At 42.3% G+C, this 24,800-nt stretch overlaps 1 protein-coding gene across 3 annotated transcripts; it reads right to left on the bottom strand.

Moving 5' to 3' along the window:
• Positions 1-1,135: 1,135 nt before the first annotated feature.
• On the bottom strand, positions 1,136-23,609 carry LOC139424006 (ras-related protein Rab-37-like). Of its 3 annotated transcripts, XM_071175681.1 has the most exons (10): positions 23,445-23,609; positions 13,637-13,747; positions 8,102-8,212; positions 5,035-5,076; positions 4,074-4,140; positions 3,925-3,977; positions 3,498-3,563; positions 2,817-2,873; positions 2,508-2,584; positions 1,136-2,299 (listed from the first exon to the last, which is right to left on the bottom strand). In XM_071175681.1, the coding sequence occupies exons 1-10, from the start codon at positions 23,607-23,609 to the stop codon at positions 2,191-2,193; spliced, it is 858 nt and encodes a 285-aa protein (XP_071031782.1). In that variant the 3' UTR covers positions 1,136-2,190. The 3 variants fall into 3 exon arrangements, with proteins under 3 accessions (XP_071031782.1, XP_071031786.1, XP_071031783.1); XM_071175685.1 differs by lacking the exons at positions 13,637-13,747; positions 23,445-23,609 and adding an exon at positions 11,771-12,403; XM_071175682.1 differs by lacking the exons at positions 13,637-13,747; positions 23,445-23,609 and adding an exon at positions 11,771-12,152 and having other exon boundaries at positions 3,925-4,140.
• Between the last annotated feature and the right edge of the window lie 1,191 nt (positions 23,610-24,800).

Genomic DNA, 24,800 nt, shown 5'->3' with positions numbered 1-24,800 from the left:
CGCTGTAAGGAAACTGGCTCTCATGAGGACCGCCACACGAAAGGAAGACTCAGAGTTACCTCTGCTGCAGAGTATAAGTTCATTAGATTTACCAGCCTCAGAAATTGCAGCCCAAATAAATGCTTCACAGGGTTCAAGTAACAGACACATCTCAACATAAACGGTTCAGAGGAGACTATGTGAATCAGGCCTTCATGGTCGAATTGCAGCAAAGAAACCACTACTAAGGACACCAATAATAAGAGACTTGCTTGGGCCAAGAAACACAAGCAATGGACATTAGACTGGTGGAAATCTGTCCTTTGAGATTTTTGTTTCCAACCGCTGTATCTTTGTGAAACGCAGATTAGGTGAACAGATGATCTCCACATGTGTGGTTCCCACCGTGAAGCATGGAGGTGTGATGATGTGGGGGTGCTTTGCTGGTGACACTGTCAGTGATTTACTTTGAATTCAAGGCACACTTAACCAACATGGCTACCGCAGCGTTCTGCAGCAATACGCCATCCCATCTGGTTTGCGCTTAGTGGGAAAATCATAGATTTTTCAACAGAACAATGACCCAACACAGGGGCTGTGCAAGGGCTATTTGACCAGGAAGGAGAATGATGGAGTGCTGCATCAGATGACCTGGCCTCCACAATCTCCCAACCTCAACCCAATTGAGATGGTTTGGTGTGCGTTGGAATCAGAGTGAAGAAAAAGCAGCCAATAAGTGCTCAGCATATGTGGGAACTCCTTCAACACTTTTGGAGAAGCCTTCCAGGTGAAGCTGGTTGAGAGAATGCCAAGAGTGTGTAAAGCTGTCATCAAGGCAAACGGTGGCTACTTTGAATAAAATATATTTCAATTTGTTTAAGAACATTTTGGTTTCTACATGATTCCATGTGTTATTTCAAGTTTTGATGTCTTCACTATTATTCTACAATGTAGAAAATAGTAAAAATATAGAAAACCCCTTGAGTAGTTGTGTCCAAACATTTGACTGGTACTGTATGTATTATTTTTGTTGCTCAGAATAAAATAAAACCACCAGTGGCCGCCAGTTGGGAAACCCAGACCTATTTCCTCCTCACCAGAGACTCAAAGAACAGATATACAAACACACACTGCAATAAAAAAAACACCATCTTCATTACAAAAAATAGTTTTTATATACTGTACGATAACAAAGCACTTTTCCATGGCACTTTGTGATCACTGTGACACCTCCATAGAGAGTGACAATAATTGTGACATCAAGCAAATTCAATAAGCAAACATTCATAATGAACCAAATACAAAGGAACATTTTACACAATGCAACCCATGAACAACCCATGTACAGTAGAGACACAACAATAACATCCATTACAGTGTCTGAGGGAGCTCTCTCATTGGTGGATGGCACGTGGTGGATGGCACATTTAAAAGCAAATCAAAACTCATGCTGGAACTTCTGACCACCACCTCAATTAACATTTGACCACAACATTTCAGAAAATACTTTTAATTTGGAGTATAATTACAAAATGACTGTCAGACATATTTTAACCGGAAGAGGCCGCATCTGGGACAGGCTGTGTATGACACCGCAGTAGTAGAGGGTACTCCTCGTACAACATGTATAATGGCATTTAGTCCTGAATAGAATGTGGTGAAACATATGAAGCCATGAGCCCCAAAAAATCTGTATTTTATTCCAGCTAACATCTTTACATAAAGTGATCAGATCATTTCTTAATTTCTTTGTAAATATGGCAATATTGGGGCAAGAAATTCCATTTGGATTTCCAATCCTTCCTTATGGCAATAATGAGTAAGGCTGACAGGCTGCAGCATGTGATACACATTAACTAAATGATCTGAGCATGTTTCAAAGATAAATTCACTTTTTAAATACATCGTTAAAGGATTTCTATCCAACTGAAAACACTGACATGGTTTTTCTCCTGATCGGGGTAGAATGAGGGTTGTCTAGTTGCCATAGGCTTTCCAAGTAGGTGGTGAGCAGACCAGGTGCTCTCTTTTTCACAATGTGGTTGCTCTGCTCTTTTTGACTACTCGCTATCGGATGATGCTATTTTAGGGGGACTGTCTCTCTACTGCTCTATGTCTCTCTCTCTTTATCTCCCTCCGTAGATGTTTGTATCTCTCTCACTCCTCTCTCACTGTGGCCTGGTGGGGTGTAACAGTTGGTGAGAGGTTCAGCTACATGTAGCCACCACAGCAGCCAGACTTCTGCTTCTCAGACGCAATGTATTCATGGATCTGGAACTTGGGCTCGTTGGGCTGCTGGGCAGCTCTGTGCTTCAACTCCCTGGCAGAGCGAGAGCGAGAGAGAGAACGAGAGAGAGAACGAGAGCGAGAACGAGAGAGAGTGTGTGGGATGGAGCAGTGCAGAGCAGAGAAATTGAAAACATAAGGGAAAAGAGAAGGAGAGATGAGGAACATAATTGGGCAATATGTCTTTGCCCTTTCACATACAGTGCAACTTTCATTTAGAAATAACATGAGTCGTGACTTACTTTGCTACAGCCAAGAAGGCCAGCTCTACGTTGACTCCAGTCTTGGCACTGGTCTCCATGAAAGGGACTCCATATTCCTGAAAAGCATCCAGGACTTTTAATGGCACTACTCAAGTACACCACATTCATCATATGAATGAACTCACTACCAAACACTCAGAGTGATACAGCTCTCCAACACTTGAGGGAACATCAGTTCACAAGTACAGTATATAAATCAACATTTCAAGCTTGTTTTCATTTCACAGTGCTACTTGGTGTTTTGCGGTAGGAGAGTGTGCCTTGCCTTAAGTGTTCCTTGTCTCTTACCTTGGCCAGCTTCTCTCCCTCCTCACGCTTGATGACTCTCTCTCCGGCCATGTCCGTCTGTTTGGACAGAGCAGAGGAGAGTCATGGACACAACTAGTCCATTAGATCCAGAGGCACCACTACATCAGCCCACACAAGCCACAGCAGTTCCCAGGGCATTCTCCAGGCTGCCTCTGAGTGTCTGACCACAGGCCAAACATTGCTCAGAGAGAGAAATGTGCCCTGTCCTGCTGCTCTCCCCAGCTCTGGGAATAAATTATGTCTGGTGGAACATGACAGCAATGACCCAGTGTCTCTGTAGTAGCACCGCCAGAGGGGGCACATAATCTATGGGTGCTGCTGAACTGGAGATGCCACCAGTTCTATTTGAAATCATCACAACACATGTATTCACGTGTCAACCTGCTTTGCTTTACCTTGGCCAGGTTGCAATTGTAAATGACAACTTGTTCTCAACTTGCCTACCTGGTTAAATAAAGGTAAAATAAAAAAATAAAAAAATTCAGCTTCAATATAAACTCTGAGGCTGAGACACTGTGTGTGTGGGTGTGTGTAATTAGGCTACAAAGTCAATAGCAGAGACAAATATGTTTCTGTGTGTGTTGTGTTCTTATTGTTACTTTTGGTATGACGACATCTCTTGATACACTCTACAAAACCAAAAGGATGTATAGCTCACACCTTGTTGCCAAGCAACATGATGACCACATCCTTCTGAGCATACTCATGAATTTCAGTCAGCCAGGCCTATATGGGGGGGGGGGGGGGGGGGGGGGGAGATTAAAAAGGAGATTAGTCAGTAAAAATGCCAGTGCTAAAGGAGACCCTCTCTACAAAAACAGAATCAATTTCTCTGCTCTGCTGCTTTGGTTACTATTCTCCATTCTGCGCTGCACTTCCCCTTATCCCCAAACCTTCAAAAACTTTAAAAATGGCTTCTTGGAAATATCATGAAATGTCATTGTGGAGGTCACTTCAGTAATGTAATGTGGAGGCCATATATTACTTGGCATGTAAAATGAATTCCGGGTTCTTCCTCTAAAAGGGGGCTTATGAGAAGACGTGAGGAGATAAGGAGGAGTGAAGAGTGACATGATATGTTTCTCACCCTGATGTTGTCAAAGGATGACTTGCTGGTGATGTCATAGAGCAGGAGGAGGGCTGAGAAGAGAAAGGCAGAGAGTCTCACAGAGCCTTGTGTTCTTAGTATTCTACCACACACACAACCAGGAAGTGTTTCAATATAGCAGAGATTACCTTGTGCGTCTCTGTAGTAGGCGTGCGTGACACTGCGGAATCTCTCCTGTCCTGCAGTATCCCAGATCTGGGAGAAAGAGGTGAAAAATGAATTATAACAATGTAATAAACCTGGAAAACGGGACAATATCCCAATCAGCAGCAACCAATGAGCATGCAATGGCATGCACGTCATAATGGGAAATGCGTGACATTAATGATCAATATATTTTACAGTGTAATACATTAGAATAGTCACGTGGCTTATTTATTTTTTACCAGGTAAGTTGATTGAGAACACATTCTCATTTACAGAAATGACCTGGGGAATAGTTACAGGGAAGAGGAGGGGGATGAATGAGCCAATTGGAAGCTGGGGATGATTAGGTAGCCATGATGGTATGACAGACAGATTGAGAATTTAACCAGGATACCGAGGTTAATATCCCTAATCTTACGATAAGTGGCATGTGATCTTTAGTGACCACAGAGTCAGGACACCTGTTCAACATCCCATCCGAAAGACGGCACCCTACACAGGGCAATGTCCCCAATCACTACCCTGGGGCAATTGGATATATTATTTTAGACCATAGGAAAGAGTGCCTCCTACTGGCCCTCCAACACCACTTCCAGCAGCATCTGGTCTCCCATCCAGGTACCAACCAGGACCAACCCTGCTTTACCCTGCTTAGCTTCAGAGGCAAGCCAGCAATGGGATGCAGTGTGGTGTGCTGCTCAGACAAAACCCACCAAAGGCATTTAAATGTTTGGCACCTCTTAGCCAGAATTGTCAATAGAACAGGATATTTGCAATAGATACGCTGTGGTTACATAGGGACACTTGCGTGTTGACCACATACACCACTGCCCACTGTGTAATATTATGATACTGACTGTGGTTTAATGAATTAGACTGGTAGGGATAGGATCACAGGAATAGTGGCATCAATGTTGGGTGTAGAGGTCCCTGCTCTCTCACCTGGAGTTTGACCTTCGCGTTGTCCACCGTCACAACTTTATTCTGAGGAGAGAAAACAGTTAACCACAGGACTGTCTATGGGGGTCTTTTTGCATAATAGAGAGACTCATACAAAACAATCACAGGTATTTAAATATTAAGAAGCTTCAGAAAGCAAGAATATTCTAAAGAACAAACAAACAGACCGGAAATGGCACAGCATGCTGTATAGCAGTGGCGACCCGTCATTCAGGGCAGGTGGGCCTGTGAGCCCCAACCTTTTTTCAAAAAATAAAATAAATAAATATATATATTTGTTTTTGGGTGGGCTTGCCTGTTTTACATGTTATTTTGGCATTAATATGTGTCACATATCAGTTTGCAAACAATGTAAAAAAAATATATATCATTGAGTAAATAAAGCTGCAAATAAACAGGCAGCCATAAAATGTTGGTCGTTTCAGCCTAGCTCAGTGCTTTATTTGGCTCAGTGCTTGTTTGACTACTGTTTTGTACAGCTTTCACCCAAACGGCGTTCAATGTGCCTCACCCTCATAATTTGGTCTACTTCACCTCTTAATTTCACCTACTGTTCTAACTTGGTGGAGCACATATAGCCTATAACCTGTTTTGGAGAACTGTAATCATTGAATATTGTAAAAGCTTTCATTGTCTGTTTATATGTCCCCTTTTTTTAATCCTACGGTTCTGTGACAACGTGCGTCTAGGTGGTAGGTGTAGGAGTCAGGCGCAGGAGAGCAGGGATGTCTGAGAAGCGTGTTTTAATAAGAAAGTCCACCAACACAGGAATGGCACAATCAAAAGGTACAATGCCCTCGACAACAGAAAACAAGTCTGCCATATCAGCTATGTTTTCTAAAAGGCAGTAAATGAGGCTGAATGAACTGTTTCGCTGCCAGACAAGGCTCAGCTGAAAGCCAGGTTTAGCGGTGGTAAGGTGTTGAAGCAGCTTTACGTAGGCCCTAACAGTTTGTGGGCACCGTTTGTCACTGTTATAGTGCAATTCGTGTATTGTTTAGTGTTGTGGCTTTGATGGCATGCATCCCACTTTTTTGGGGGGGGGGGGCCCACCAAGATTTCCATGCTAAAATCGCCACTGCTATATAGACTCATACAGACAACATGAAAACTAAGAGGAGCTTCAGAGGCCGGCAAAGAAAGCCAATTGCTACACCCACACTACAGAGGTCCTGGAATTAGACTTAATTGCACAATAGTGAGAACGAAGACTGGCAAAATAACAACCCACTCCCCCGCTAATTTCCTGTGGCTGTCAGGGACGCCATGTGATTTCCTGTTTGGGCAGGATTCTAAAATAGTCATGAGTGAAAAAAAGAATATTAGCTACAGATATGGATTAGTGAAAAACATATCTTGTGAAAGATGCTCTTCAAGGAAATATAGAAGGAATATGGAAGATTGAGGAGGAATAAGATGCCCAAGTCATGTGAAATGATGTGACCCTTCAAATCTAAGTCCCAAATACATACTTACATACACCCACCCACACACACTCACGAACAAATCCAATGGCACACATTGTAGAGGTCAACCAATAACAGCTTGTTGTAAGGTCAGTCTGCTGTGTAGGTGTCATTATTATGCAGGTAACTGAACCAGTCAACCTCAACCTGGCCTTTTAAACTTCCTGTTTGTATTTCAGGGGAAAACAGGAGGAAGGTCACTAAGTGAAAACATGACACAAGCAACAATGTTGAAATGAAGGAAGTGAACTATTCAACTGGTACATATCACTTCCTCTAAGCTAACCTCATTACTCCACTATCAGTCCCTGGGTACAGTCAGCCCCTGCCTTTCCTGTGAGCACACTGTGACAGACACACACTCTCTCTGAAGTGAGTCCAATCTTCTAAAATGGCCCCTCTTAATGGGAGTCACCACCCATTGAGACTTCCACCTTGGCAGAACAGACATGGTCCAACCCCTGCATTAGTTGCCATGGGTTTCCATTTTTCCCTCCAATTATTACGCAGATTGGCCACACACGGCTTCGCGTTGACAAGCCCGCATGCTGAGCAACTGCTACAAGGAAGCAGGGCCAAAATAGCCCTGCCACGTTAGAGCTAGTCACAGCAATCTTCCCATCCACACAGGGTATTGACTGGTATAGCTGGAGGCTCAGCAAGGAACATATTGACTGATCCTGTATCAGTCTCAAAATCATCTTGCCTTATAATCTTCTGTTCCATACAGATGCAATGCAAGTAGCCGTGGTGGTCACTACACACAACTCATTGTTATAATGCACTTATTTATGAATCTCATTAATAGTTATTACCTGTTGCACAAGCATGGAGAAAATAATCTCCATTTGTCTACATAAATGCTCCACACATCCCTATCCATGTTGTACTCCCATCCCAGGCAGTCCTAATGTCTACACCATCAACACAGAGTGGTAATACAGTACTCTGCCTTAATGCAACATCATTTCCTCCAAAACCGCCTTTTTACCAGCCATTAGATAGTGTTTTCTTTAGAGGGGGAGCGGGACCAAATCCACTGGTGCAAGAGTCTTTCTTTCTGTCCATATTCTCTCTCTTTTTCCATATTTTTCTCTCTGTCTCTCCAGCAGCTGGTTGGTAGCTATGGAAATCTGTCCCCAACCAATCTGTCCTCTACATGAGAGCTGCTTGTTTATTTGACCCCAGCCAGGGCAGAGCATCGTTTGTGGGGGTAACGTAACGTACATTTCCTCCAGGCTGGAAACAATCATTCTGGAGCCATATGCAGCACAGTAGCAGAAGTACTCTATGGACTTGACTGATTTGTGAAAGGGTTTGTACATTTTGAGCCATCATCACTGCAAGACAACACTTTAAAGTTGTTATTGGATTTACAGATTTAACTGAAATAGGATGGGAAAATATTTTATGTATGGATTCTTCAACAACATTCTAGCGTTTATCTTGTAAATAGACCATTTAGAAATGAGAAAGAACAGATAGAAACAGCAGACATAATGTATACATTATGAATGTATAGACACAAAGAACCTTCCAACCCTAAGTTGACCCCACTCTAAGTCTACTGACATCGCTCTCACCCTAAAGTCTATTCCCACGGTGGCTATGAAGTTGCCTCCCAAAAAGGCCCCGTCTTTAAAGCGCACCAGCACACATGTCTTCCCCACCGCAGAGTCTCCCAGTAGCATCACCTAGAGAGGCGTCAGAGAGAGGGGTTAGGGGTCATACCTGGGCCCAACACACTGACACCAACCCTCACATGACCAGAAGAATGGAGTTATTACCAAACAAGCTTTCACTGAACAATGTTTGGTGTTAAGAGATGAATCGTAGAGTTCAACTGGTTCATATGCAAATTACTTTCTGAAAGTCATCTGTTGATTATTTCATCATGCTGTGCATCCATGAGAAGTGAAAATTATAAAACTAGAATTTCACTTTCACAACTAGTGTTGTTAAGTGTCAAAGCACTGACTCATGATCCTATTGCAAAATGTTCTTGTTGTTTTAGCATCATCTGAACTTCCTGGTTATTTATTGGGCGCCTGATTTAGTTTGGATATTTTATCCATCCGTCGATTTCATCTTTATAAGGTTGTAGACTAAATGATGTGGTTGATGTGTGTGGGTCTTACCCTTATTAATTTGATCATTCATATTTCAACATGAGTAGTGTTCTGCAGTAAAACAGCTGAGTGGATATGTATGAGAGATCATATTTGCACAAACCATCATGGGACTGATGTGAAACTACTTAACTATGTGAATGACCTGTTGTACTTCTGCTTGGTCTAGTCCATTAACCACTCCTGATTCTGATCAATCCCCAAACGCTCATGATTAAAAGTACAATGTAACAATATGCACCTTTACTGTAATTACATTTTAAATACAATAACATGGACTTTTCCCCCTACATTTGTAGAGAAACGTGGTATGCAGTTAACCTGTATTACCAAGTGCTACATTCTTCCTTGAGCCAATATTTAGATATCACTAAGAATGGGAGGACTGAATAGAGTGATTCATATCAAATTAACCTGTGTCACATTGGATACATTATCCAGTGGTGTAAAGTACTACTTAAGTAGTTTTTGGGGGCATCTGTACTTTACTATTTATACTTTTGCCCATTTTTACTTCACTACATTCCTAAAGATAATAATGTACTTTCTACTCCATACATTTTCCGACACCCAAAAGTACTTGTTACATTTTGACAAGTAAATGGTCCAATTCACACACTTATCAAGAGAACATCCCTGGTCATCCCTACTGCCTCTGATCTGTAGGACTCACTAAACACAAATGCTTCATTTGTAAATGATGTCTGAGTGTTGGTTTGCCCCTGGCTATCCATCAATAAAAAATAACAACATTTAATTGTGTCCTCTGGTTTATACTTTTGATACTTAAGAATCAAAAGTAAATGGAATTGCTCAAATGTACTTAAGTATATTTAAAACCAAATACTTTTAGACTTTTACTTAAGAAGTATTTTACTGGGTGACTTTCAATTCTACTTGAGTCATTTTCTATTAAGGTATTTTTACTTTTACTCAAGTATGACTGTTGAGTACTTTTTCCACCACTGATATTATCCATAAGGGAGGGGTGAAATTGGTGTGCACTGGTGTTTGGTAAGGCACATAATTGATAGTGGTGTGGTAATTAAGAGTAATGTAAACAGAATAGAAGCTTGCCACAATGATAACAGCTGTTCTTATTCCATGTGGTATATTGTGCTGCATTAAGGGGAAACTTCACAAAAGCAAGGGCCATCCTCTTAGAAAAAAAGGTGCTATCTAGAACCTAAAAGGGTTCTTTGGCTGTCCCGATTGGAGAACCCTATGATGAACCCATGTTGGTTCCAGGTAAAACCCTGTTGGTTCCAAGTAGACCCGTTTTGGGTTCCATGTACACTCAGCAAAAAAATAAATGTCCCTTTTTCAGGACCCTGTCTTTCAAAAATAATTAGTAAAAATCCAAATAACTTCACAGATCTTCGTTGTAAAGGGTTTAAACACTGTTTCCCATGCTTGTCCAATGAACCATAAACAATTAATGAACATGCACCTGTGGAACGGTCGTTAAGACACTAACAGCTTACAGACGGCGAGCAATTAAGGTCACAGTTATGAAAACGTAGGACACTAAAGAGGCCTTCCTACTGACTCTGAAAAACACCAAAAGAAAGATGCTCAGGGTCCCTGCTCATCTGCGTGAATGTGCCTTAGGCATGCTACAAGGAGGCATGAGGACTGCAGATGAGGCCAGGGCAATAAATTGCAATGTCCGTACTGTGAGACGCCTAAGACAGCACTACAGGGAGACAGGTTGGACAGCTGATTGTCCTCGCAGTGGCAGACCACATGTAACAACACCTGCACAGGATCGGTACATCCGAACATCACACCTGCTGGACAAGTACAGGATGGCAACAACAACTGCCCGAGTTACACCAGTAACGCACAATCCCTCCATCAGTGCACAGACTGTCCCCAATAGACTTAGAGAGGCTGGACTGAGGGCTTGTAGGCCTGTTGTAAAGCAGGTCCTCACCAGATATCACTGGCAACAACGTCTCCCATGGGCACAAACCCACCATCGCTGGACCAGACAGGACTGGCAAAAAATGCTCTTCACTGACGAGTTGCGGTTTTGTCTCACCAGGGGTGATGGTCGGATTCACGTTTAACGTCGAAGGAATGAGCGTTACACCGAGGCCTGTACTCTGGAGCAGGATCGATTTGAAGGTGGAGGGTCCATCATGGTCTGGGGCGGTGTGTCACAGCATCTTCAGACTGAGCTTGTTTTCATTGCAGGCAATCTCAATGCTGTGTGTTTCAGGGAAGACATCCTCCTCCCTCATGTGGTACCCCTCCTGCAGGCTCATCCTGCCATGACCCCCCAGCATGACAATACCACCAGCCATACTGCTTGTTCTGTGCGTGATTTCCTGCAAGACAGGAATGTCAGTGTTCTGCCATGGCCAGCGAAGAGCCCGGATCTCAATCCCATTGAGCACATCTGGAACCTGTTGGATCGGAGGGTGAGGGCTAGGGCAATTCCCCCCAGAAATGTCCGGGAACTTCCAGGTGCTTTGGTGGAAGAGTGGGGTAACATCTCACAGTAACAACTGGCAAATCTGGCTCAGTCCATGAGGAGGACATGCACTGCAGTACTTAATGCAGCTGGTGGCCACACCAGATACTGACTGTTACTTTTGACCCCCACTTTGTTCAGGGACACCTAATTAAATTTATGTTAGTCACAGGTCTGTGTAACTTGTTCAGTTTATGTCTCAGTTGTTGAATCTTGTTATGTTCATACAAATATTTACACATGTTAAGTTTGCTGAAAATAAATGCAGTTGACAGTGAGAGGACGTTTTTTTTTTTTGCTGAGTTTAGAACCTTTTCCACAGAGGGTTCTACATGGAACCCAAAATGGTTCTACCTGGAACAAAAAAAGGTTTTCACCTGGAACCAAATGGGGTATTCTTTGCAACCCTTTTTTATAAGAGTGTACTGGTGTGCAGAGTAGGCAGGCTACTGTATTTTAATAGATTTTCCTTCATTTGAGATGGACACCTGTACCACCAGTGAAGCTTCTCAATTAGGCTACAGTCAATATTAATACCAGCAGGCAGCGCCATAACATGATCATAAGCATAATACTGTTATAAGGACATAATAAACATAGCCTAATAATATATATCCCAATAATAAGAATAGCCTAATACAGACCTTGAAGGCAATATCAAAATACTCGCAAACCGAGGCGCATCTCTCCAACACATATTTTGATGTTCCGTTTTTAGTCTCTTTATCCTTCAACGATGCCTTCTTTGTGGACATCGCAATGACTATCACCACAGTATCACCGAGATCTGTCAGCGCGCCGCGCGATGTTCCTGCCGAGATGCCAGTGACTCAAAACCAGTTAACACGAGCAATGAGTCCATCGGCAGTCACTTAGCGTTGTCCAAAACCACCCAGCGCTTTCTAAGAACAATTTCTTGACGCTGAATCAACTAATGCCAATCATAGAGTCGTGGTCAAAACTTAAAGGGGGATTCTCTTGAGAACGTGGCTACATTCGCGGAGAAAAAATGATCAATATGCGGAAACATTTCTCAGTTATGCAGAACGTTAGAACCGATCCGCATCATTTTTTACGCGTTGGCAGATGAAACGACGTTGCTATTGTCATTTGTCCAATGAAGATAATGCTATTTAGGCCTATGAAATGAGGCAGTGTTTTGTCATTTTCATAAATGAAAACAAATAGGTCTTCAACCGAGCCACGGCCGCAACAGGCAGTGATGGCACGAGTTATTAGTCACAGGTGGTACTGAACTCGTTGATCATGAAAGAGGAGGAGTTCAGCGAACGAAATAAAATAAAATAAAAACAATTTAAACGGCTGTCAACGTGTTGCCAATGAAAAATACACTTTTCAGTTTCAATCCTAAATTAATGCTATTCCAGTGATTTCAGAATTCCCTACAAATTCCTACAATTTAATCCACAACATGTCAGGTAGGTGGTCTTTCCTCACCAATGTCTAATTTTCATAGGATATATGTAGCCTTGAGGAAATACACTATAAACAGACAGTGTTCATATGAGAATCTCATTTTCTTTCACTTAATTGACATGACATAATGTCAAAAATGTTCTCCTAATTGCCAAGCCATGTATGATCATGTGGATGGATACCAGCTAAATCTTGGACTAAGAGTTTGTCTCCCCCCAGTGTTCAAAAGAGAGAGACGAGAAAAAGAGATGTCTGTGGGTGTATCTCTCTCTAGCTCCATCAATTCACATTACAGGCAGTTGTGAGCTCAGACAGACAGACAAACAGTCAGACAGAAAGACTGGAGAACCTTGGTTAATCTTCTATCCACCTAGTACAACAAAGGTTTCTGCAAGTGCCACCAAACCTTTTTATACACACTGCATTTTCGTCACAACCTTTTACTGTATGACAAAGCATTTTTCGTATCTCCAAGGTAAGCAGCTTTGTGTGTCCGTTTTCTGCATTGCTTTTGTGTGGCTTATATGCCTTCAGACAAACAAAGCCTTCGTCATCACTGTCTGTCACATCACAAAACAGTCAGGCCTATTTCTGAAAATAGCATCACCCTGAGCTTTATATATTTTACAGTCCCGTTCTTTCTTTCTTTCTTTCTTTCTTTCTTTCTTTCTTTCTTTCTTTCTTTCTTTCATTCATTTTCTCTGTGAATGGAAGCCCACCATACATCACCACAGTGATAATGTAGACTGTCTATGCAGACAATCAATCACTCTAGTTCACATTCACAACAGTGAGTGATACATCTGTGAAACACAGCTATCCATCAGGGAACAGACCAACTGGTGCAACATTAACTGTAATCATACACCCGCTATCTAGCAACACCAAACTGTGTGCTAAAGATCATTATGATTGCAGAAAGAGGAAGATGATTGGCACCTCAGACAACAGCATTTAGGGACCCTGGAAGGGAAGACACTTGTTGTCCCATCAATCCCAGTAACAAAGTGATCTGGTCCTTCATGGTCACTTGTCCCCTATGTCTCATGGCAGACAATAACGCAGAGACTCACCGTGAAGCCGATGCCCACAGTGGCAGAGAAGGAGCCGGGTATGAACTTGCCTTGGTCATACTGGACCAGCAGAGAGGTCTTCCCCACACCGCTGTCTCCCACCATGATGGTCTGTGGATAGCAGGAAGAACAGAGAGCAGGTTAGCCACATCACTCCACTACACAGCACAGCACTACACAGCATTACACACCACAGCACTACACAGCACAGCACTACACAGAACAGCACAGCACTACACAGAACAGCATAGTGCACTCTTATAAAAAAAGGGTTCTTCGGCTGCCCCCATAGCATAACCCTTTTGGTTCCAGGGAGAACCCTTTTTGGTTCCACGAAGAACCATTTTGGGTTCTATGTAGAACCATCCATGGAAAGGGTCCTACATGGACCCCAAAAGGGTTCTACCTGGAACCAAAAAGGGTTCTTCAAATGGTTCTCCTATGGGGACAGCCGAAAAACAATTTTACTTTATAGATAGCACCTTTTTTTCTAAGAGTGTACAGTACAGAACAGCACAGCACACTGCTCATCTATAGGCCTGTACAATGAGTGGGTGTAGCGTACCCTACTGTATATGTGCATCTGTTGCTTACAGTGCGGAACATGCCCTTGCCTGATGCCATATAATGTGTGTAATATAATGTGATGCTATGAAGGTCAGTTGGGTAAATACCCGGTGGGAGGAGGGAAATGGCAGTGGATGAGTCTGAATGTACCAGGGACATAAGGCAGCTGCAGCCTGAGCATCATGTCAGCCATGGCTACTTGGATTCAAGACGATGCTCTCTGTGCCCCAAAGGGAGCATTAAGAGATCTCTCCTTGCCCACTCAACTGAAAAACCTCTTGCACAATGACACACAGCACAGACAAACACAAATCAGCAGGCTACACACACACACACACACACACACACACACACACACACACACACACACACACACACACACACACACACACACACACACACACACACACACACACACACACACACACACACACACACACACACACACACACACACACACACACACAGTGGTGTAGTGGAGAGTATACGCAGGTATACGGTGTATACCCACTTATTTTTCAGTGGGCCTTGTGTACACTCCCTTCTTAATCCCCATGATGCATATCAAAGTAGTGTAGTGGAGGTATATGCTGTATCAATAAATAAGTCTGATGCAACAGATCAGAATGTTTCGCTTAAAATGTTGATAAACTATTATTTCTTCAAATTTTAGGTGCAGCAATGTGCACACGGCGGTAGGCCTATATTTAGAAAGAGGGGAGATCTAAAGATGTAACAACTATCATGGGTTGATAATATGACTAGGATAATACCTTTGGCTGCTAGACAATGAAAGAAAGCAGAAAGAAAACCAATATGTATGCATAAGAGGAAGACTTTAGAAAACATTTACCTCCAGATTTCTATGGTGGGATTTTGGCTATATAGGCTACTTTGAAGCAAGGATAAGACGTGCCTCGTAATATAAAGAGATATCAGAATGATATCATGATTATTTGCATCAATTATTGCCATTTGTTTTGCAATCTCCATCTTGTGCTATATGTGCTACAGAAACACCACTAACCAAACAACAGTGCTAGGTGCCTGCACACTTGAATTAAAGGGTATCTACACAAACAAATCTAAATGTCTTACTCGGTTGACATCCTCATTTATCTTTCAATGGTAGGCCTACTATTAGCCTACTTGCACAGTACAGATTGGGTACCTGACTGTGAAAGACCAATATGGGATTGATCATTTTATGTCAGTCAGAGTGTATGTCACTGTTTCTCATGGAATTTTTCACAATGTGTGCCTTTCCTTTGCCGGCCGGGCCGTTTAGGAAATGTTTGGCAAAATTAGAGTATACCCACTTCTCCAGGCACCTCTGCACACACACACAGAGACAGAGACAGAGACAGAGACAGAGAGAAGCCAAATTGGATTTATACCAAAACATCGCACAACTGATCATATTTACACCCGACACACCCTGATAGATTAACATGTCCACCAAAATAAAACAAAAATATACGCTTGCTTTATCGACTTCCAAAAAGCATTTGATTCTATTTGGCATACAGTTCTACAAAGTTATTGAATGTGGTGTAGGGGGTAAAACGTATGACATAATTAAATCAATGTATACTGGCAATACGTGCAGCATTAAAATTGGCAAGAAAATAACAGAATTCTTGAACCAGGGGCGGGGCCTTCGTCAGAGTTGCAATCTGAGCCCTGCACTCTTCAATATTTAGATCAACGAATTGGCCACTATTCTAGAAAAATCCTCAGCCTCTTGTGTTAGTCTCCACAATTCAGAAGTTAAATGCCTACTCTTCGCAGATGACCTATGCTTGCTGTCCCCCAGAGCACATGGCCTACAGCAGCGCCTGGACCTGCTAGCAGTACTGCCAGACCTGGGCCCTGGTAGTAAACCCCAAAAAGACTAAAATAATGATTTTCCAGAGAAGATCCAGATCTCAGGGAAATAAAACCAAAGTTCTCAATTGGTACAAAATATATAGAGTACTGCACACACTACAATTACTTAGGTTTAAAAACAAGCTCAACTGGACACCTTAATGAGGCAGTGAATGAACTGAGAGAGAAAGCACGTAGGGAATTCTACGCCATTAAAAAGCTAATTCAAATTGAAATACCTATTCAAATTTGGCTAAAACTAATTGAATATATCATTGAACCAATTGCACTTTATGGCAGCGAGGTGTGGGGTCCACTTGCAAAACAAGATTTCATCAAATGGGACAAACACCCCATTGAAACCCTGCAGGCAGAGTTCTGTAAGATTCTACTACATGTCCAGAGGAAAACTACCAACAATGCATGCATGGCAGAATTAGGCCAATATTCACTAATAATAAAAACTCAAAAAAGAGCAATTAAGTTTTGGAAACATCTAAAATACAGTGACCCCCTCTCATATCATTACCAAGCCCTGCAATGCCAAGAGCTGAGCAAAGAAAAGAGTCCCCTCATCCAGCTGGTCCTGGGGCTGAGTTCACAAACCGGTTCTACTAACACACTGAAGTCTCAGGACCAGAACATCCAATCAATCAGGATAAACCAAATTACAACACAGTCAAAACAAAACTATATTGCTTATTGGGAAACACAAGCACAAACACAAAGCAAAATGCAGTGCTATCTGGCCCTAAATCGACAGTACACTGTGACTAAATATTTGACCATGGTTACTGATCAAAACCTTAGAAAAACCTTGACAAAGTACAGGCTCAGTGAGCACAGCCTTGCCATTGAGAAGGGTAGACACAGGAAAACCTGGCTCCCTGTAGAGGAAAGACTGTGCAACCACTGCACAACAGCAGAACCTGAGATGGAGCTGCATTTCCTGACAAAATGTCAAAAAATATAAAACAATTAGAGAGTGTAATTTCCCCAAATTTGAAACCCTTATTCAAGGTTTCAAAGACCTCTCTGATGAGAGTAGGCTACCCGTCCTGTTGGGGGAGGACGCAGAGAGCTGTGGGTTGGCAACGCACTGCATTGCTGCCTGCCATAAGTTGAGGGACAGTGTCTGACAGACCAATCAACCTGCACATGTACTCTACTGTATGCTTACTGTTATTGTTGAATGTATAGTTATTTTGAGACTTGGTTATTGTTGTTACTGTTGTACCGTTGACAATTTTGATTCTCATTTTTATTTTTATATTGTAAATATCCAAAATAAGCTTTGGCAATATGTACATTGTTACGTCATGCCAATAAATGTAATTTAATTTAATTTAATTGAGAGAGAGAGAGAGAGAGAGAGAGAGAGAGAGAGAGTGTCAACACTTAGTCAAGGGTCCTCTTATACAATAGGAATGATTTCCTATTGCTGTGGGTCATGCGTCATCCCAACGGGGATCTGCTGTTGATTTGAGAGGGGAGCATTGCACGTGGGCATCAATAAGGCCCTGTTGCCATGGTTATCAGGTTGGTGGCTGGGGTTGTGTGGCTAGCCTGGGGCTCCGTGGCAGCAGTCAGCAGACGCTCTTCGCCTCTTTTATTGACATTTATCACCTCCCAGCAGGCGGCCCCACTGCCTCTTATCTGCTGGCTCATAGAGCCTCACAGCCCACTCAGCTCCCCAACACTCTAATCACTCACATCCCTTTCTCAACTTTTTCATTTTTTAGGCCTCAGAAAGAAAATGTTCATTACTTCATTACTGTCTCACCAGATATGGTAGATTTAGCTAAAATACATTATTTCTAGTCTTCACCCAGATTAACTCTTTCTCTTCCTACAGAATACTGTCTGGGGCCTGGACTAGATATAAGTGCTGACATTAGTGTTGACCTTTTCAAATCTGGGATTGAAAATCTCAGATCAATTTAAAATCTCAAATCAACCAATAGACACTGACCTTTTGAAGCGACTTTAACATTCACTTATAGAAAGCTTTGGAATAACGTGCCATAACATTTCTTTGTATTTGCCTGTTTTATTTATATTTTATTAAAGGTTAATTGTGGGGGTGGATGCTTAGGACAGGATAGCATTCATGAATACATGGTCACAACACCAACAACAGTCTGACGCAGACTTGCGGCTTCGTCTGATGACGCATGGAGCAGAAACACACACAGTGGGTGTACCCTGTGTGAAGGCCTGAGCAACCAGAAGCCACTGTCAACCTATAACTACATTACTATTTCTTGTCATCCTCATCCAACTTTAATGTCTGTGTGTGGGGGGGGCAACAGGGGGTGGGGACAGTTTGGGGAAAATGGAGAGGAAGTGGGGGTGTAGTCTACCACAGGGGGCAGGGGAGAGATTATTTTATCATAGCAACACACAAGCTCTCGTAGTAAGAGAGTACCAACTCCCCCCTGAGTTGTTTTAGTTAATCAGGCATGACCCCCTAACCCGGGTACCTGTCCGTGTACTCCGTTATTTTCAACAACCAATGAGCAACTCAGCCGTAATTCCAGCTGCATATTGAACCTTGAGATTGCTGACAGGCCAGTCTCTGTGGCAAAATTTATTTTTTATTTAACCTTTAATTAACTAACAGGAGTGGCAAGGAGTGGAATGATATCTAAACAGACTGGTACCCAGACTAATAACCCCCACAGATGTCTCACAATTACAGTGCCTTGCGAAAGTATTCAGCCCCCTTGAACTTTGCGACCTTTTGCCACATTTCAGGCTTCAAACTTAAATATATAAAACTGTATTTTTTTTGTGAAGAATCAACAACAAGTGGGACACAATCATGAAGTGGAACGACATTTATTGGATATTTCAAACTTTTTTAACAAATCAAAAACTGAAAAATTGGGCGTGCAAAATTATTCAGCCCCCTTAAGTTAATACTTTGTAGTGCCACCTTTTGCTGCGATTACAGCTGTAAGTCGCTTGGGGTATGTCTCTATCAGTTTTGCACATCGAGAGACTGAAATTTTTTCCCATTCCTCCTTGCAAAACAGCTCGAGCTCAGTGAGGTTGGATGGAGAGCATTTGTGAACAGCAGTTTTCAGTTCTTTCCACTGCCTCTTATCTGCTGGCTCATAGAGCCTCACAGCCCACTCAGCTCCCCAACACTCTAATCACTCACATCCCTTTCTCAACTTTTTCATTTTTTAGGCCTCAGAAAGAAAATGTTCATTACTTCATTACTGTCTCACCAGATATGGTAGATTTAGCTAAAATACATTATTTCTAGTCTTCACCCAGATTAACTCTTTCTCTTCCTACAGAATACTGTCTGGGGCCTGGACTAGATATAAGTGCTGACATTAGTGTTGACCTTTTCAAATCTGGGATTGAAAATCTCAGATCAATTTAAAATCTCAAATCAACCAATAGACACTGACCTTTTGAAGCGACTTTAACATTCACTTATAGAAAGCTTTGGAATAACGTGCCATAACATTTCTTTGTATTTGCCTGTTTTATTTATATTTTATTAAAGGTTAATTGTGGGGGTGGATGCTTAGGACAGGATAGCATTCATGAATACATGGTCACAACACCAACAACAGTCTGACGCAGACTTGCGGCTTCGTCTGATGACGCATGGAGCAGAAACACACACAGTGGGTGTACCCTGTGTGAAGGCCTGAGCAACCAGAAGCCACTGTCAACCTATAACTACATTACTATTTCTTGTCATCCTCATCCAACTTTAATGTCTGTGTGTGTGGGGGGGGCAACAGGGGGTGGGGACAGTTTGGGGAAAATGGAGAGGAAGTGGGGGTGTAGTCTACCACAGGGGGCAGGGGAGAGATTATTTTATCATAGCAACACACAAGCTCTCGTAGTAAGAGAGTACCAACTCCCCCCTGAGTTGTTTTAGTTAATCAGGCATGACCCCCTAACCCGGGTACCTGTCCGTGTACTCCGTTATTTTCAACAACCAATGAGCAACTCAGCCGTAATTCCAGCTGCATATTGAACCTTGAGATTGCTGACAGGCCAGTCTCTGTGGCAAAATTTATTTTTTATTTAACCTTTAATTAACTAACAGGAGTGGCAAGGAGTGGAATGATATCTAAACAGACTGGTACCCAGACTAATAACCCCCACAGATGTCTCACAATTACAGTGCCTTGCGAAAGTATTCAGCCCCCTTGAACTTTGCGACCTTTTGCCACATTTCAGGCTTCAAACTTAAAGATATAAAACTGTATTTTTTTTGTGAAGAATCAACAACAAGTGGGACACAATCATGAAGTGGAACGACATTTATTGGATATTTCAAACTTTTTTAACAAATCAAAAACTGAAAAATTGGGCGTGCAAAATTATTCAGCCCCCTTAAGTTAATACTTTGTAGTGCCACCTTTTGCTGCGATTACAGCTGTAAGTCGCTTGGGGTATGTCTCTATCAGTTTTGCACATCGAGAGACTGAATTTTTTTCCCATTCCTCCTTGCAAAACAGCTCGAGCTCAGTGAGGTTGGATGGAGAGCATTTGTGAACAGCAGTTTTCAGTTCTTTCCACAGATTCTCGATTGGATTCAGGTCTGGACTTTGACTTGGCCATTCTAACACCTGGATATGTTTATTTTTGATCCATTCCATTGTAGATTTTGCTTTATGTTTTGGATCATTGTCATGTTGGAAGACAAATCTCCGTCCCAGTCTCAGGTCTTTTGCAGACTCCATCAGGTTTTCTTCCAGAATGGTCCTGTATTTGGCTCCATCCATCTTCCCATCAATTTTAACCATCTTCCCTGTCCCTGCTGAAGAAAAGCAGGCCCAAACCATGATGCTGCCACCACCATGTTTGACAGTGGGGATGGTGTGTTCAGCTGTGTTGCTTTTACACCAAACATAACGTTTTGCATTGTTGCCAAAAAGTTCAATTTTGGTTTCATCTGACCAGAGCACCTTCTTCCACATGTTTGGTGTGTCTCCCAGGTGGCTTGTGGCAAACTTTAAACAACACTTTTTATGGATATCTTTAAGAAATGGCTTTCTTCTTTCCACTCTTCCATAAAGGCCAGATTTGTGCAATATACGACTGATTGTTGTCCTATGGACAGAGTCTCCCACCTCAGCTGTAAATCTCTGCAGTTCATCCAGAGTGATCATGGGCCTCTTGGCTGCATCTCTGATCAGTCTTCTCCTTGTATGAGCTGAAAGTTTAGAGGGACGGCCAGGTCTTGGTAGATTTGCAGTGGTCTGATACTCCTTCTATTTCAATATTATCGCTTGCACAGTGCTCCTTGGGATGTTTAAAGCTTGGGAAATCTTTTTGTATCCAAATCCGGCTTTAAACTTCTTCACAACAGTATCTCGGACCTGTCTGGTGTGTTCCTTGTTCTTCATGATGCTCTCTGCGCTTTTAACGGACCTCTGAGACTATCACAGTGCAGGTGCATTTATACGGAGACTTGATTACACACAGGTGGATTGTATTTATCATCATTAGTCATTTAGGTCAACATTGGATCATTCAGAGATCCTCACTGAACTTCTGGAGAGAGTTTGCTACACTGAAAGTAAAGGGGCTGAATAATTTTGCACGCCCAATTTTTCAGTTTTTGATTTGTTAAAAAAGTTTGAAATATCCAATAAATGTTGTTCCACTTCATGATTGTGTCCCACTTGTTGTTGATTCTTCACAAAAAAATACAGTTTTATATCTTTATGTTTGAAGCCTGAAATGTGGCAAAAGGTCGCAAAGTTCAAGGGGGCCGAATACTTTCGCAAGGCACTGTAACTAAGTCAAAATCAAACTATAATGTGATTCTGTCAACCTAGAGGAAACACCCATCTCCCTGCACATCTCTCTCTTTCTAATATAGCAAAAGGTTGTTGTTTTCCTTCAGTTAATGAGAATCTACCTCTGGGGATGTCCTCATACCCCCACTGAGTCATTACGCTGCATTGTTTGTGAAAGTAACACAGAGGGTAAATGGAAACATTCAACATAAGCACTATCTGTTCATACACTGTAGGAGTGTTCTCAGTCAGTTGGCGTTAGGGCTGGATTTATCAAGCTGCTTTGGGGAATGGAGTTGTTATAGAATGATCAAATTATTAGCATAACACTCGATGCCTATGGATAAATAATATATACTTTCTATGAATTTAAATACTTGCCCTAAAAATTTGGAATTTGGTCTCCAACTGTAAAGGAATAACATGCCCCAAGTCTCATCTTTCTTTCATGACATTTCCGCCCATCTACTTCCTCCACACACCCACATATTTCCGAGGTAAAAAAAAGTCATTAAAGATGCAAATTCTCTAGAATAACTTAACTTTGACATCAGTGCTAATGTCCTAAAAATAAGCCTTGGTCTTTAACAGGAAGATGTTCTATCAAGGCTATGCGATTACACATAGGAAGAAACAGAGAATGTACAGGAAGCATACATATCAGGGTTGGGGTCAATTTCATTTTAATTCCAGTCAATTCAGAAAGTAACCAAAATTCCAATTCTAATACCACATTTTTCTCATTGAAAAGCATTGAAGAGAATTGGAATTTGTATTTATGCGTACTTCCTGAATTGACTGGAACTTAAATGGAATTGACCCCAACCATGATACATATCCCTTCAATTTCCAAGTGTCCTCACATGAAGTACAAATAAAAATGCAGTCAATAATGACAAAGTATACATCCTATGAGTAGGCACTTGCTGGTGTATGTGTGTTGCTGTGGCTCACAAAAACAAAGGGGGAGCAGTTCAACCATACATTCCACTATAGAAAGTGATAGTCAGGTTACATTTTCATGATGTAACCTGGAGGACAAAGTTCTATCTTTTTTTGTCCCATTGGACAAAAAAAGCTGTCGGTCCAGCTGTCAGCCTGGCTGTCCAGGGCCCCCTGAAACCTGACAGGTGCTGATTCAGGTGAGAGAGATGAATGAAGTCATGGAAGCTGGCAAAGGGAATGGGTTCTCCACAAGCAGTCAACCCACACTGAGATGTCCCTGCAATGCGCAACCATTCCAAATTGCTTACCTACATAGTCCAACTTTGATATTATTACCTCTACATTACACATACAACTGAAATATCCACTCAAGTAGAATGCTGAGGCTTGTAGGACCTCCCATGTCACATAATGAAGGCATTGTTCACGCAGACAGAAAAGTTTACTTTTATACTATTACAGAGACACACTTAAATATTAAAATATATATTTATAAAAGAGTACAATTTAAAAGGTAGATTCTGTATATAGAGATAGGCTACCCCAGTAGAATTGGCCAATTTAGCACGTCTTATGTGAGTTCAGCCGCTTTGGTGATTTTAAGTTAGCCTAAGTTAAGTGAAGTTGTGAAAAAATAGCCTAATCACCTTGTGCATTAGGTCCTCGTTATAGGGTAAAGTGATCTCGAGGGGAGTCAGGCAGTCCTCTGTATCCGTGTCCACCGCAGATGACCCATAGGCACTGTCTGAGTGAAGCCCCTCGCCCTGGTCAACACATTCAATTTCAGGGATATTCTCCATAATGATATCCATCTTCTTTATTTGTTCCTATAGAATCCTTTTGTCAAGGCACGAGTTGAGAAGCTTAATTTTTTTTAATAAGCAGAGCTTTTAGACACGTCGCCGCAATAACTTTATCTCCATTCCCCGCTCTCTCTCCTTTGCTGTCGCTCTTCTCTACACTCACCGCCCCCTCTTTGTCTAAATTCCTTGCATTTGCAGGTTTGATACTGATGCTCCTGGCAAGAACTATAGCCACCTAGGGGGATAATTTCCACAGAGTCGAATAAAAATTTAAAGCAAAGCGCTCCTACTGGAAGCGGACACGGAGGTGTACTATAGTATTTATGAAACCATGTCAACCGTGTGCGTTGAAGTGGAGGACGTGCATCGTGTTCAGTACCATGGTGAGCGCCTTTCTTCAAACGCAAATCATCACGTGCCTTCTCTTTGGGATTACTGCGAATTAGCTATATACACTGCTCAAAAAAATAAAGGGAACACTTAAACAACACAATGTAACTCCAAGTCAATCACACTTCAGTGAAATCAAACTGTCCACTTAGGAAGCAACACTGATTGACAATAAATGTCACATGCTGCTGTGCAAATGGAATAGACAACAGGTGGAAATTATAGGCAATTAGCAAGACACCCCAATATAGGAGTGGTTCTGTAGGTGGTGACCACAGACCACTTCTCAGTTCCTATGCTTCCTGGCTGATGTTTTGGTGACTTTTGAATGCTGGCGGTGCTTTCACCCTAGTGGTAGCATGAGACGGAGTCTATAACCCACACAAGTGGCTCAGGTAGTGCAGCTCATCCAGGATGGCACATCAATGCGAGCTGTGGCAAGAAGGTTTGCTGTGTCTGTCAGTGTAGTGTCCAGAGCATGGAGGCGCTACCAGGAGACAGGCCAGTACATCAGGAGAAGTGGAGGAGGCCGTAGGAGGGCAACAACCCAGCAGCAGGACCGCTACCTCCGCCTTTGTGCAAGGAGGAGCAGGAGGAGCACTGCCAGAGCCCTGCAAAACGACCTCCAGCAGGCCACAAATGTGCATGTGTCTGCTCAAACGGTCAGAAACAGACTCCATGAGGGTGGTATGAGGGCCCGACGTCCTCAGGTGGGGGTTGTGCTTACAGCCCAACACCGTGCAGGACGTTTGGCATTTGCCAGAGAACACCAAGATTGGCAAATTCGCCACTGGCGCCCTGTGCTCTTCA

This window comes from Oncorhynchus clarkii, chromosome 13 (genome assembly GCF_045791955.1).
Source record: "Oncorhynchus clarkii lewisi isolate Uvic-CL-2024 chromosome 13, UVic_Ocla_1.0, whole genome shotgun sequence".
Taxonomy (NCBI): domain Eukaryota; kingdom Metazoa; phylum Chordata; class Actinopteri; order Salmoniformes; family Salmonidae; genus Oncorhynchus; species Oncorhynchus clarkii.
This window is presented reverse-complemented; position numbering and strand designations above follow the sequence as displayed.

Excerpts from the sequence above, each read along its gene's own strand:
- LOC139424006 (XM_071175681.1), bottom strand. The coding sequence starts at position 23,609 with ATGGATATCATTATGGAGAATATCCCTGAAATTGAATGTGTTGACCAG. Across the intron at positions 2,874-3,497 it reads TCATGTTGCTTGGCAACAAG|ACGGACATGGCCGGAGAGAG; the intron begins GTGTGAGCTATA and ends CTGTCCAAACAG. Across the intron at positions 2,300-2,507 it reads GCCTTCTTGGCTGTAGCAAA|GGAGTTGAAGCACAGAGCTG; the intron begins GTAAGTCACGAC and ends TCGCTCTGCCAG.